The 14,459-nt window shown below is 45.7% G+C and overlaps 1 protein-coding gene across 2 annotated transcripts in view; it reads right to left on the reverse strand.

Annotated features, from left to right (window-relative positions):
• Positions 1-676: 676 nt before the first annotated feature.
• Positions 677-14,459, reverse strand: part of FAM171A1 (family with sequence similarity 171 member A1) — a 90,338-nt gene continuing 76,555 nt past the window's right edge. For both annotated transcript variants that reach the window (XM_010365604.2, XM_030941280.1), the window contains 3 exons: positions 9,937-10,053; positions 5,027-5,141; positions 677-3,629 (listed from right to left, as the gene is read on the reverse strand). In XM_010365604.2, the coding sequence (XP_010363906.2) occupies positions 1,943-3,629; positions 5,027-5,141; positions 9,937-10,053 (1,919 nt within the window). In that variant the 3' untranslated portion in view covers positions 677-1,942. The remainder of the gene's footprint in view (positions 3,630-5,026; positions 5,142-9,936; positions 10,054-14,459) is intronic.

Genomic DNA, 14,459 nt, shown 5'->3' on the forward strand with positions numbered 1-14,459 from the left:
CTGATTTTGTTGACTGTAAACATAGCTGGCTTAACTTATTTCTGCCAGTTATGTCCCGACACCTCCATTAATTATTTTATTTTGATGAATAGTTTTACACATCTGGGAGGATTCTGGTCATTCTAATGGTATCTTTTTGAAGCTCTTCCAAGATGGATCAATACTGACCATGAAACATCAGATTCTTCTAAAGTGCAGACATCCCTCTTTACCTGAAACACAGCAAAATATTATCTGGTGTTCTTGAACAAAACTAAAGACAAAGGCAGATTTTTTATAGATTTTAACCCTAGAGGAAATTCCTAGGTGTCTAGGTGGTGGCTCTCCAAATACAAGTCTGACAACTGCATTGCAGACTGCCGCCAAGGAAACAATGACAAAGACCTTTTTTTTTTTTGAGACAGGATCTGCTCTCTTCCCCAGGTTGGAGTGCAGTAGTACCATCATGGCTCACTGAAGCCTGGTGACTTAAGTGACTGCAACCAGGTAATTAAAACATTTTTTTTTTTTGTAGAGATGGGCTCAAGTGATCCTGAGCTCAAGTGATCCTCTCGCTTCGGCCTCCCAGAGTGCTAGGATTACAGGTGTGAGTCACCATGCTTGGCCTGACAAAGTCTTAATAACAACTTTGAAACAGACAATGGCTCAGAATGAATGCAAATGACCACAAAGACAGTTTTCCTTTTCTTCAGAGTTTATTTTGAATTTTCATTTTTGGATAACCAAGCAGCTCTTTAAGAAGAATGCACAGAAGAGTCATTCTGGCACTTTTGGATAGTACATAAGATTTTTTTTTTTAAACTTTTTTAATAGTCACATTCAGCCCACTTGCTCAATCCAGACTCCCACGTTGGGTGAGCAAGATGAGTCCATAGGATTCCAGAGTTAATACGTAACCGTATATACAAACAGCCAAAAAACCATAACGGTGCCACAGGGATGGAACAGGGAAGGGCATCTCTAACGTGTCCTCTAGTCTATCTTCGCTAAACAGAACCCACGTTACACATGATAACTAGAGAGCACACTGTGTTGAAATGAGGATGCTGACCCCAAATGGCACTTGGCAGCATGCATTTTAAAGCAAAAGGGACATCCTTTAATAACTGTATAAAATCCAGGCAGTTTCATTAAACGGGTTCAGAAAACCAACAACAACAAAAACGAGGGACTGTCTGTTGTCACTGTAAAAAAGGCACTTGGAGTTAATGGGACCAGGATTGGCGGACTCTTAGCTGATACAGATTTCAGTACGATTTCATTAAAAGGCTTGGATGTTACGAGAGGACACTCGGCGGTTCCTGAAGGGAGACACTGAGATGGACTGCTGAGAAGCAGAACAGATGAACACAAAGGAATCAACTCTTTACAACCAAATTGCATTGAAGCGACAACAAAAAAAGGCAAACCCCAAAACGCCACCTAACCAAAGCAAAATCCAAGCAAAATCAGACAACGAAGCAGCGATGCATAGCTTTCCTTCGAGAGAGCGCATACCTTGAGACGCTACGTGCCAACCTAAGTTCTCAATGACAGCTTCCCAGTAGGATTATTGTGATAAAAATGACTCAAGCGATGCAAAAAGAGTTTCATCTGTTCCCAGAATCAGAGGGAGAACTGAGGTGATCGTTAGAGCGTAGCGACATCACGTGCGGTTTCTTAATGTCCCTGGTGGCGGATACATCAAGTCCCCGGAAGGACATCTGGACACCACTTTCAGCCACCTCCTTGCAGGGGCGACATCCGCCAAAGTCATCCTTTATTCTGAGTAATAACTTTAATTCCCTTCTAACATTTACACGGCAAACAGGAATGCAGTAAACGTCCACGTCCGTCCCACGGCCGGGCTGCCGTTCCGTTTCCTCCACGAACGGGTACGCGCTTCCATGAGAAAGGATATTTGGCAATTTTATATTCCACAGTCAGGTGGCCCTGCGATAGCTCATTTAATGTTAAACGCCATCAGGGGCCTCTCCTCCCGTTTCTGCCAGGGGCTTTTCTTGTCTTCTCCTTGGTCATCATCATCGTCGTCTTCCTCTTCCTCGTGGGCAGATCTTCTCTGGTGGGCGCTGACTGCTGGCTCCGGGGGGGCGTCCGCAGTCCGTCTGTTCGTCTCCTCCTGCAGGCTGGGCAGCTGGCCACCACTTCTCCGACTCGACCCCTCCAACAAGCATCGCAGGGCACTGTCCTCGGGGGTACAGACCGTGGTCCCACACTCGCTGCCACTCTGTTCCACGTCATCCAGGTACACCAGCTGCGTGTAGGCCGTGCTGTCTGGGGCTCGAGGCTCTTTCTGCTGGTGCTCTTGGACGGGCGGGTAGTTCTGCTGCAGAGACAAAGCGTCTCCCCTTCCCTTCCGGGCAGATTTTGGTTCATTCATATCCACACCAGAGTCCAAACTGGCATCATTACTTCCGTTCCTTCCAGCTCTTTGGAGATCAATGTATGAATGTCTAACGTGAGCGTTGGACCTGCCATCCAAGGAGACGAACCACGCCCGGGGGTGTGGAAGTGGCTTCCCACCCCCAAGCTCCATCAGCGCCTTTTCAGTCAGGAGCTGCACCTCACTGTTCATCTGAGCCAAAGCCGCGTCGTTTAGGGAAGCTGGGATGGAGAGAGACTCCGACATGGATGCATTCTGAGGGCTCCACTCCCGGGTGCCTGCGTCCTGCAGGTGCTGCTGAGAGATGGCCTGGGAAGCCAGGGGCTGGGGCTGGATCTGCGAGGACGGGTGTGGGAAGATCCCGGCATGGGGACTGGACAGCTCAGCCTGTAGTCTTTCTAGTTCAAGCTGTTGATCAGCTGGGACGACCAGAGGCTGGCTGACGTAGGAGTGGTCCCCGGGGAGTTTCATATAATGAGCCGGGATGACCAAGGCGGGCAGCACCTTCCTGTAAACGCTGTCATTGACCTGGTCGACAGAACTGCAGCAGATCAACTGGCCAGGCCGCGGGAAGGACGTAGGTCTCTCGAGGTGATCGACCGATCGCGACATCATACATTCAGTTGGTCTGCGGTCCAGCAGCTGTTCTTTCTCAGGCGATGAAGGTGCGGGGTACAGATGTTCCTGAATGGTGAGTTTGCTTCCTGCGGAGGCTGGACCTTCTCTGTCCTGCTTTTCAAATAAAGGCTGTGAGAGCACGGTGTTGTAACTACCCCTGTAGTCGTCATTACCGGAGGACTCGTAGCCTTCTCTTTCCATAGATTTTCTTGCCTTTAAGGGAAAAACTTCCACTGACTTATGGTAGTCTTTCCCCAGCGTCCCGCTTGGCGTGAGGTTATCAAAGGAGATCTGGCTTTTATCCTCTTCCTTGCAAGAGAGGAGCTCCTCCCGGGAGCTAAATTCCTGGGAGGTGCTGTAGGAGAGCTTGAGCATGGGAGTGTGCAGGTCCCCTTCGCCACCAGGAGACATCATTTCCAAATGGACTCCACTCATCAGCTCCTTTGTGCCTGGGGCCTCGGGGCGGCCATGGCTGGTGACGGACAGAGGGCCAGGGAATTCTGATGCTCGGCGTGAAAACAGCAAGTTGATGTGTGACATGGACGTGGACTGGTCTCTTTTGGAACTCTCCAGTCCTGCAGGGAGCTGCAGTTTTCTGTGGTGCTGACGAGGTTTCAAGCACTTCCTCCTGCGACCAAAGACACAATCCAAACCCAAAGATTAGTGATTCTCTCAATGGAAAAGTTTCAAGTTTCAGGTAAAATCCTAATTCTCAATTTTCACAGGGAGAAACAAGACAAAAGTCATCAGCAGCCAGAAGCCTTCTCACCCCACATCCTGTTCTTTTTTTTTTTTTTTTTGAGACAGCATCTTGCTCTGTCACCCAGGTTGGAGTGCAGTGGTACGATCATAGCTCACTGCAGCCTCGACCTCGTGGGCTCAAGTGATCTTCCCATCTCATTCTCCCAAGCAGCTGGGACCACAGGCACACGCCACCATGCCCAGCTAATTTTTGATTTTTAGTTTTTTTTGTAGAGATGGGGTCTCCCTGTATTGCCCAGGCTGGTCTTAAACTCCTGGCCTCAAGCAGTCCTCCCCCTTCAGCCTTCCAAAGTGCTAGGCCACCATGCCTGGCCCTTATCCTTCTTTTAACCCAGAGTAGGATAATCCAGAGATTTCATCTTTTACAATCTGGAGAATCCTTTGCCTAAATGAATTAAATGTATGACATACATTTTTCTATGACTTAAACAAGTTAACAACTTTATTAAAGAGTGTCAAATATGACTAAAAATGCTTTGCATTTTTAAAAATAAAATTTTCCTCTATAATGCCTTTTTAAAATAGCTAAACTTAAAGGCTTTTATAAGCCAAATTACTTATTTCAAAGGGGTTAGTCAAGAGTTGACAATAAATATTCTTGCAAACTGATCAGACATAGCATCCAAATAAGAATTTTTTTATTTTTTATTTTTGACTGAGTCTTGCTCTGTCACCCAGGCTGGAGTACAGTGGTGCGATCTTGGCTCACTACAACCTCTGCCTTCTGGGTCCACGCGATTCTCCTGCCTCAGCCTCTCGAGTAGCTGGGATTATAGGTGTGTGCCACCATGCCCCGCTAATTTTTATATTTTTGGTAGAAATGGAGTTTTGCCATGTTGGCCAGGCTGGTCTCGAGCTTCTGACCTCAAGTGATCCGCCCACCTTGGCCTCCTAAAGTGCTGGGATTACAGTTGTGAGCCACTGTGCCCGGCCCAAATAAGAAGAGTTCTGCTTTGCCCTTGAGAGTATCATCTCTTAACCAGCTTTTAGGGATACTCTGAATAAATCATACGACCATTGTTAAACTCTTTTTCATAATTCCCCTTCTAGGCAATGTTATCCACGCAGCATGCTTTACACATACTATTTGTTAAGTTGCAACTTAGATCACAAATGTGAGTTCTTACTTTTTCATGGGAAGAAAAAGTACTTCAATTGAGAAAAATTTAAAAAAAAACCCACCTCCATATCAATGCTTCTAAGTATCAATTGCCCAAGAAATTGTGAATTAAAAAAGATATTGCCAAAATGGTAAAACTTTACCTGCAATAATATAAAAGGAGACACAGCAAAACCAAAAGTATGAAAGCCATTCCTCCTAAAATGGCCAAAAGAAACACCGTGTGATACGTGGTAATGTCCTGTGTTACAACGGGACCTAGAAGGTCAGAAAATGGCATTTAGAGTTTTGAACACCTTTAACTCAAAAGAGGGATCATTCATTGAGAACACAGTGTCTTGTGCTTACTCTTCTTGGCTGGGGCATAGAGCAGTGGCCAGAGGAAAACACCCTTGGATCATGCACTTGGGGTACCACCAGCATTGCATTAGTGATTAGCACGACTATTATGGAAGCTCCCATGGCCAGGAGAACTTTGAATACTCAAAGACAAGATGTGGTTACGTCAAGGGCCCCCTCCTAAGCGAAGAAGTGTGCCTCACTTGGTAGCATGTGCCTTATTTGAAACACATGACCTTTTAATTTTAATTTTTTTTTTTGAGACAGGGTCTCATTCTGTCACCCAGGCTGGAACACAGTGATGTAATCATGGCTCATTGTAGCCTTGACCTCCTGGGTTCCATCAATCCTCCTGCCTCAGCCTCCAGAATAGCTGGGACTACAGGCGTGCACCACCACATCTGGCTAGTTTTTGTATATTTTTTTAGAGACAGTGCTCTCACTATGTCACCCAGGTGGGTCTTGAACTCCTGAGTTCAAGCAATCCACCTGCCTCGGCCTACCAAAGTGCTGGGATTATAGGCATGAGCCACTGTGCCCAGTCATGTGATCTTTTAATGCAAGAAAATGAACGCATGATGATATAATGATTGGGACTCTCACCTTCAGAAAGATGGCCTGACTATCTGGGAATTTTATATTGCAGGGGAGAAAAAAAAAACAACCCACAAAGTTTTATTCTCGCTTTTCCCGGGCAGTCAATCATTACTGTCTGGAGAGCCCTTAGTCTAAATGAATCAGTTTAAATGTATGACATAAATTTCCTGTGACTTAAAAAAGTCAACAACTTTTAAAACTTAATACAGGTATCAAATATGACTAAAATGATATCCATCTTTAAAAACAAGATCTTTTTTATGCCTTTTCAAAATAGCTAACCTTACATGGCCACAGATCTCTTTAGAACTTATACATAAGGTTACCAAAGATAAAAATATTTTAAGTTTACGTTGTAAAAAATCCCAAGAGGTAGCTTAACTCACATTTTATGTTCCATAGTAGTACAAATCTATCTTAATGTTACTAACAACAGATCAACGACAACAAAAACCTCCCCACATTCCAATATTTAGGTATTTATTAGTGTCCGAGTTTCCTGGCAGTGTACGAATACATGGGTCAAAATGAACTGGTTTCATATTATTTCAGAGTAGCATGGTTTTGATTACTAAACACCAGAGACACCCATTTGCTTATTTTTGATTTTTGATATTCTAAGACATAGATTTCCTTAAAAATCTTCTTAAGGGGACAAATCTCCTAATTTAAGACCTAGATAAACCCAAGATTTACCAGTTTTTGAAAATAGTGATGTTACTTAAACTCACGAGAAACATCATTCTCGTGAGTGGGTTAAAGTTTACAAAAATTGGAAAAATAACTGACAATTAGATACTGGCTTACTTGTTCAGAGAAATATATATATATATATATTTTGAGATGGAGTCTTTGCTCTGTCACCCAGGCTAGAGTGCAGTGGTATGAACTCAGCTCACTGCAACCTCCACCTCCTGGGTTCAAGTGATTCTCCTGCCTCAGCCTCCTGAGTAGCTGGGATTATAGGCGCCCACCACCATGCTCGGCTAATTTTGTATTTTTAGTAGAGATGGGGTTTCACCATCTTGGCCAGGCTGGTCTTGAACTCCTGACCTCGTGATCCACCTGCTTTAGCCTCCCAACGTGCTGGGATTACAGGCGTGAGCCACTGCGCCCGCCCGAGAGAAACAATTTTTTTTATGCAAAGACAATTTCCATGGATGTACCAAAGCTTTGTCGGGAGTCACCAAGACACTTAGGGTACACGTAAAAATATTTCCAAATACTGATGCTTTGTCCTTTAAGTACTCGAAACATTATTTTTTTGTTTTGTTTTGTTTTGAGACGGAGTCTCACTCTGTCACCCAGGCTGGAGTGCAGTGGCATGATCTCGACTCACTGCAACCTCTGCCTCCCAGGTTTGAGCAATTCTCTTGCCTCAGCCTCCCGAGTAGCTGGGACTACAGGCGTGCACCACCACGTCTGGCGAATTTTTTGTATTTTTAGCAAAGATGAGGTTTCAACGTGTTAGCCAGGATGGTCTTGATCTCCTGATCTCGTGATTCGTGCACCTTGGCCTCCCAAAGTGCTGGGATTACAGGCATGAGCCACAGCGCCCGGCCAGCATTATTGTTTTAACCTCTGCCAGTGCAATTCTTTATAAAATTCACAGCTATATTTCACTTCCTTCTTAAACAAGGAGTTAAGGAACACAACCCACATTATTTTGTTGTTGCTTTTGAGTTCATAAAAGTCCAATATTAGTGTAATTTGTTGTAATAAAGGTGGGTTGTGAGATGACTGACGTATGTATCCCCACATTAATTACCATCAGAGGCTGTAGTGGGTATGCTTTGTGTTATTTTTGAGATGGGGTCTCACTCTGTCATCCAGGCTGGAGTGCAGTGACATGATCATAGCTCACTGCAGCCTTGAACTCCTGAGCTCATGGGATCCTCCTGCCTCAGCCTCTCAAGTAGCTGGGACTACCGGTGAATGCTACCATCCCTGGCTAATTAAAAAAAAAAAAAAATTTAGAGATGGGGTCTTGCCGTATTGCCCAGGCTGGTCTTGAACTCCTGGGCTCAAGAGATCCTCCTGCCTTGACTCCCAAAGTGCTGGGATTACAGGTGTGAGTTACCATGCCCTGGCCTGTGTATGCTTTTTATAGCCTTGAGTCTCTTCCTTCACTGCTAGGAAGCTCTCAAGGGGACCTACGTCTGGCAGTTCCTTCATCCTGCCTTACAAAAGCATATAATGGCAGGGCGCAGAGGGTCACGCCTGTAATTTCAGCATTTGGGAGGCTAAGGCGGGTGGATCACCTGAGGTCAGAAGTTCAAGACCAGCCTGACTAACAGGGTAAAACTCCATCTCTACTAAAATACAAAAATTAGCCAGGTGTGGTGGTGGACACCTGTAATCTCAGCTACTCCGGAGGCTGAGGCAGGAGAATCACTTGAACCCAGGAGGCGGAGGTGGCAATGAGCTGAGATCATGCCATTGTACTCCAGCCTGGACAACAGGAGCGAAACTCCATCTCAAAAAGCAAACAAACAAAAACAACAACAAAATCAAAACATACACAAAAGCATATACTAATCTGCATGATGGGAAAACTGACAGCTGAGACTGAAATACATCTAAAATTAAAGTTCACTTTAATGCATGGGCTTTATGGCATTTATTTTGGTACTTAAGACGTTTCTTTTCCTTCCTTTGTTCCTCTTCAGTCATAATCTAGGTATTTCAGATTCAGAGCGTGGGGCATTTCTGTGTGTAGTTCATGCTTATATCACGACAAAAACAATACCATCAAGGGAAACACATTACTCTTTCTTTTTTTCTTTGAGATGGAGTCTCACTCTGTCACCCAGGCTGCAGTGCAAGTGGTACAATCTCGGCTCACTGCAACCTCTGCCTCCTGGGTTCAAGCGATTCTCCTGCCTAAGCCTCCCAAGTAGCTGGGACTACAGGTGTGCACCACCATACCCAGTTAATTTTTGTATTTTGAGTAGAGACGGGGTTTCACCATGTTGGCTAGGATGGTCTCGAACTCCTGACCTCGTGGTCCACACTCCTCAGCCTCCCAAAGTGCTGGGATTACAGGCATGAGCCACTGCGCCCAGCTAAGGGAAACATATTACTCTTAAAACAGATGTGAAGTGTAAATTTTCTTAGCATGGTGATATAAAGTCATTGTGACACATTTTTCAACATCTGTTCAGGAAAGACCTCCGTCAAATCAGTTACTTTGTGAGTCTAAGTGCTAATTCCAGTGATAATTCCATTGCTAAAATATTTGAACTTTCATTTCAGAACTGCCTTCATGGTTCATTTACAAGAGACACCTTTTAATCACAGCACATTTCGACCTAGCTCAGTCACCTGCTTTATTCACCAGTCTTGAATGTGCATGACTTTTAGATGTGTTTAAAAAGAAAAATCATAAAGATTTGCCATTTGAGCATAAAGATTTGCCACCAAGAAAGAGATTCACTAATGAAAGCTAAAGGCAGTGCAAGTAATATGGATTCTAAAGGCAGCTTGAGCAACAGAAGCCATTGCTGGAAATAATTCTCCTGAGATGACCATTTTGAAAAAAAAAAAAAAAAAAATTCTAGAGTATTTATGGGTGTAACATAGGTTAAAAAAATAAACTGTTAGTCACATTCTGAAAGATATGCATTAATGGACATATCCTAAATGGAGGGGAAGATTCTCTTAGACACAAAGCAACTGGTTTGAGTTTAAGCCTTTTTGGAAATGCCCTACCAGGCTTTCTGCCCTCGATGGTGACTTCCCACTAGCATCTCTGTGGAGTGCTCTTCCCTACATGTGTGCCTACACCAGGCCACAGCTGTTTCAGGAATTAGGGAGGAGATCTTGCTGGTCTCTGTGGGCTTTTGATGAAGAATTCTCTATGGCAGCTGTCTGAACAAAACAGGCACTCAAGACTATTTTTTATGCATTATTCTTACCCTAGATGGAATATTTCCAACCAGAAGTCCCCCACCCCCACGAAATACCTTCTTTACATCATTTCATTTTCAGACTTTTAACCATTTTTGAATAAGATGTGATCTCCCTGTTGAAGTTATTTCCAAAAGCATACTTAGCCTGAACCCTCAAAGACCAAAGCAACTGAGCCGCATCATCGCAAGTGTTGGCTCCGTGTTACCTGGGATGGGAGGGGACATGGCGGCCACCCAGTACCCCAACTGGGGGGCAATGTACGTCCACGTCAGCTGGCTTCCTTCCTGGTGCACAAGACCCAGACCACTCTTCAGCCACGTTCCTGTGGAATTGAGAAAGAGATGTTAGTTACAAGCACACCAAGGTTCTTTGTAAGGCTTAAGCATATTGTAAAAGTCATCTTAAATATCTTAAATGTCACGTTTATGACCGATAAGATAACTGAGATGGCCAAAGTGTCATCTAGGGACCCCAGGCAGCTTTCTGGAGAAATTCTTTTCAATTTCCTTTCAGGGAAAGATGAGCAACTTTAGTGTTCCTTTGCCTTCTCAATTAAATTACTTTCAGCCACTTTATCAAACACCCCTCCTTCCAAACACAGATGATTTTAGCAGAAGCCTTTGGACCTCAGGAGCAGAATAAAGGCAGCATGATGGGGGCTGGTGGGAGTGAAAAGAGAGGGGGAAATCAGGCTCCATTCAAGCTCTTTGTCCTTGAGCAAATTTTCTATTCAGAACTGCAGACTGGCTATATCAGAATTACCTAGGGGTGTTTTGAAAAAATAGATCCCTTCATCCCATCTTTGCAAATTCTCACCCAGTAACCCTGGCTTCGGTGAGCAGTTTTAAAAGCTTCCAGTTTGTTCCAATGCTGGGAAACGCCAAATACGTCAAGGTCTCTGCTGTATCTCCCAGTTATTACATTAGCTAGCATCTGAGAGTAATGCGCACCTGCTATGCACTAGCTATTTGCAGCATACGTGTCTTATAATACACCATCTATAATTCTCACCACAACACTGAAGACTGGTGAGTTACAGAACTTTTCCAAGGCCTCTCAGTGGCCAAGAGCGGAAAAGAACCTGGGGCTGCCTGACCTCGAGGCTGTGCTATTTCTTCTGCTCTACCAGGCTGCATTTCCTAGAAACCTTCCCAGCATCTGATTGCATTTTTACTTTGTGAAGTTTCTAGGAGCAGACTCATTGAAGCGGATGAACTTGCCCAAGGTTGTTGGGCTATTTCCCAGCCAAAAATGGATGCCTTTTCCTGGGCTCACCTGCAGAGAGCCTTGCTCTGAGGCCTGCGATGGCAGCTGTGGGGCAGAAGGCCAGGGAGAGGCTGGGCGAACCTCTAGATGGCCCGCGCACCCACCCTGATCTATCAGCATGGAGATGTCGCGGCATACACAGGGCTCCTGCGCAGCTCACCTCCCTCCTATAGTCATCCCCACCTGAAATGGCCACGTGGGTGACCCTGTGGCTGTAAGGCCTAAATAGACCAGCTGTGCACCAAAGGCAGGCATGTGTCATTTAACAGGGACACATTCTGAAAATGCATCGTTCATCGCTGTGTGAACATCACAGAGCATCCTTATGCAAACCTAGATGGTACCGCCTCCTATACACCTGGGCTACATGGTCTAACCCATTGCTCCTAGGTTACAAACCCATACACCATGTGACTGCGCTGAATACCATAGGCCACCGTCACACACGGGGAAGTATCTGTGTATCCAAACATAGAAAAGGTACAGTAAAAATACAGAATTACAGTCTTAGGGGATCACCATCGTATATGTAGTTCATTGTTGACCCAATCATCATCCCTGTGACTCATGCCTGTATTCTACCCAAATGCTTGCCTTGCTTAGCTACATGCCTCATGCAGAGGTGGCGGTAGTGGATTTTTTTTCCCCCTGAAGAAAGAAACAATACTTGGGCTGCTTCGAGGCCTTATCAGTTACCATAGCAACATTCAAATGCAGTGGGTGGAAGATGCCCTTGGTGATGCCTCCTCTGCAGCCGCTTCTCTGCTCACACGGCAGCTGCACACAGTGGGCAGGTGGGAGAGGTCGGGTATCAGCAAGGGCTTGGCATCACCCCCTTCCCATGCCACAGGCTGGATCACTGTGGCAGTGGGTTTGGGCTCCAGAAAGAGCAGAATGTAAGCAAGGTTTTGCAAATGGGTATGAGGGAAGGGATGCCCGGTTCTGGTCCATTTCCCGAAGCGCACCCTCCTAGAGATCACCCTGTTCTACAGGGCTACTGTACTAGGGGAGCGACAACGTGAGATGTTTGACACATTGAGGAAAAGGGGCCAGGCATGGTGGCTCACGCCTATAATCCCAACACTTTGGGAGGCCAAGGCAGGAGGATCACTTGAAGCCAGGAGTTCGAGACCAGCCTGGGCAACGGTATACACACACCTCTTCAGTTCCTGCTAGGCAGTCTTCACAATGCACACCTCTATCCATTCTGTGACTCTGCCTGCAAATGCAGCTCCAACCTCATGTAGTTTTTCTCTCTTCCAAAAATCTACCCAGTCTTTCAAGATTCAAATCAAGCCCAGTGTTTTTCCAGAGGCCCTTCTAGGACACATGGGTCTTCCATGTCTCGGCACATCCTGGGCAAGTATTACTGCATCATCCATTTGCCAAAAACACATGTTGCCTTCGGTGGCCAGCCTGCAGCCCTCAGTCTTATCTCCTTTCTTAGACTGTAAACTCCATGGGTGTGGCCTGTGTCTTGTGTTACTTTTGTCTTCTTCTCAGTGCCTAGAGATATGCATAGAGTAGCAACTCCAGAGAACTTCAGAATGAGTGGAAGCTACAGGTGCCATCAAAAAATAGTATCTGGTAACCTGTGAAAGGCTGGGTGTGGTAGGCAGGGAAGGATATCCCCATGGCAGTGTGACCACGCCTGGGATGCTGCCCTTTCAAACTAAAGGGAACAGAACCAGCTGGGAAAGGGCCTACCACGGCTGAAGTGCGACACTGTTCGGGGTTTCAACAATCGTGCTGTTACTGGCAAAAGCATTTCATGCTTTCCGTGTTTTGTGGGAGGAAATAAGCCCCAGGGAGTACAGGAATTAACACATTGTGTACTAGAAACACATGCTTCTCATGGCAGAATCCTGATGCCACTGTGGGATGCAGACAGTTTGACCACCGGAGCAGTAGCCACCAGGGCCAGGATTCTTTTTTTTTTTTTTTTTTTTTTTTGAGATGGAGTCTCACTCTGCTGCCCAGGCTGGAGTGCAGTGGCCGGATCTCGGCTCACTGCAAGCTCTGCCTCCCGGGTTTACGCCATTCTCCTGCCTCAGCCTCTCGAGTAGCTGGGACTACAGGCGCCCACCACCTCGCCCGGCTAGTTTTTTGTATTTTTTAGTAAAGACGGGGTTTCACCGGGTTAGCCAGGATGGTCTCGATCTCCTGACCTTGTGATCCGCCCGCCTTGGCCTCCCAAAGTGCTGGGATTATAGGTGTGAGCCACCGTGCCCGGCCATATATATATATATATTTTTTAAGACAGAGTCTCACTCTGTTGCCTAGGCTGGAGTGCAGTGGTGCAATCTCACCTCACTGCAACCTCTGCCTCCTGGGTTCAAGTGATTCTCCTGCCTCAGCCTCCTGAGTATCTGGAATTACAGGCACCTGCCACCACAACTGGCTAATTTTTTGTACTTTTTTTTGTTTTTGTTTTTTGAGACGGAGTCTTACTCTGTCACCCAGGCTGGAGTGCAGTGGCGAGATCTCGGCTCACTGCAAGCTCTGCCTCCCAGGTTCATGCCATTTTCCTGCCTCAGCCTCCTGAGTAGCTGGGACTGCAGGCGCCCACCATCACACCTGGCTAAGTTTTTTTTTGTATTTTTTAGTAGAGATGGGGTTTCACCATGTTAGTCAGGATGGCCTCAATCTCCAGACCTCATGATCCGCCCGCCTCAGCCTCCCAAAGTGCCTGGGATTACAGGTGTGAGCCACCGGGCCTGGCCCTAATTTTTTGTATTTTTAGTAGAAATGGGGTTTCACCATGTTCGCCAGGCTGGTCTCGAACTCCTTACCTCAAGTGATCCACCCCCGTTGGCCTCCCAAAGTGTAGGGATTACAGTCATGGGCCACTGCACCTGGCCGGAACAGTGATATTTGAAATCCAAGTTCAGTACTGTTTTCTTCCACACCACACTCTCAGATCAGTTTTTGTCTGAATTGTCATTTTTGTTGTTGTTCTTTTGAGACAGGGTCTTGTTCTGTCACGCAGCTGGAGTGCAGTGCTGCAATAATGGCTCACTGCAGCCTCAATCCCCTGTGCTCAAGGGATTCTTCCATCTCAGCCTCCCAAGTAGCTGGGACTACAGGCACATGCTACCATGCCCGACTAACTTTGGTATTTTTTGTAGAGACAGAGTCTCAGTATGTTGCCCAGGATGGTCTTGAACTTCTGTACCCAAGTGATCCTCCTTCCTCTGCCTCCCAAAGCGCTGGGATTATAGACATCAGTCACCATGCCCAGCCTTGAATTATTCTTTAGAGTTACACCTTACACAATGGAAAGACTCAAGAGATATTTTCAAGAATAAATAATTTGTTGAAATATCTTCCTAATTTTTTGAAAATGAGTAATGCATCTAGCTGGCAAGGTTCATTGGGTATAAAGAATCATGCATTCTTAATTTGGAAGCTACATTTCACTACAATGATTATTACACATAACAACTGACAGGCAAGGAAAGA

Source organism: Rhinopithecus roxellana, chromosome 11 (genome assembly GCF_007565055.1).
Source record: "Rhinopithecus roxellana isolate Shanxi Qingling chromosome 11, ASM756505v1, whole genome shotgun sequence".
NCBI lineage: Eukaryota > Metazoa > Chordata > Mammalia > Primates > Cercopithecidae > Rhinopithecus > Rhinopithecus roxellana.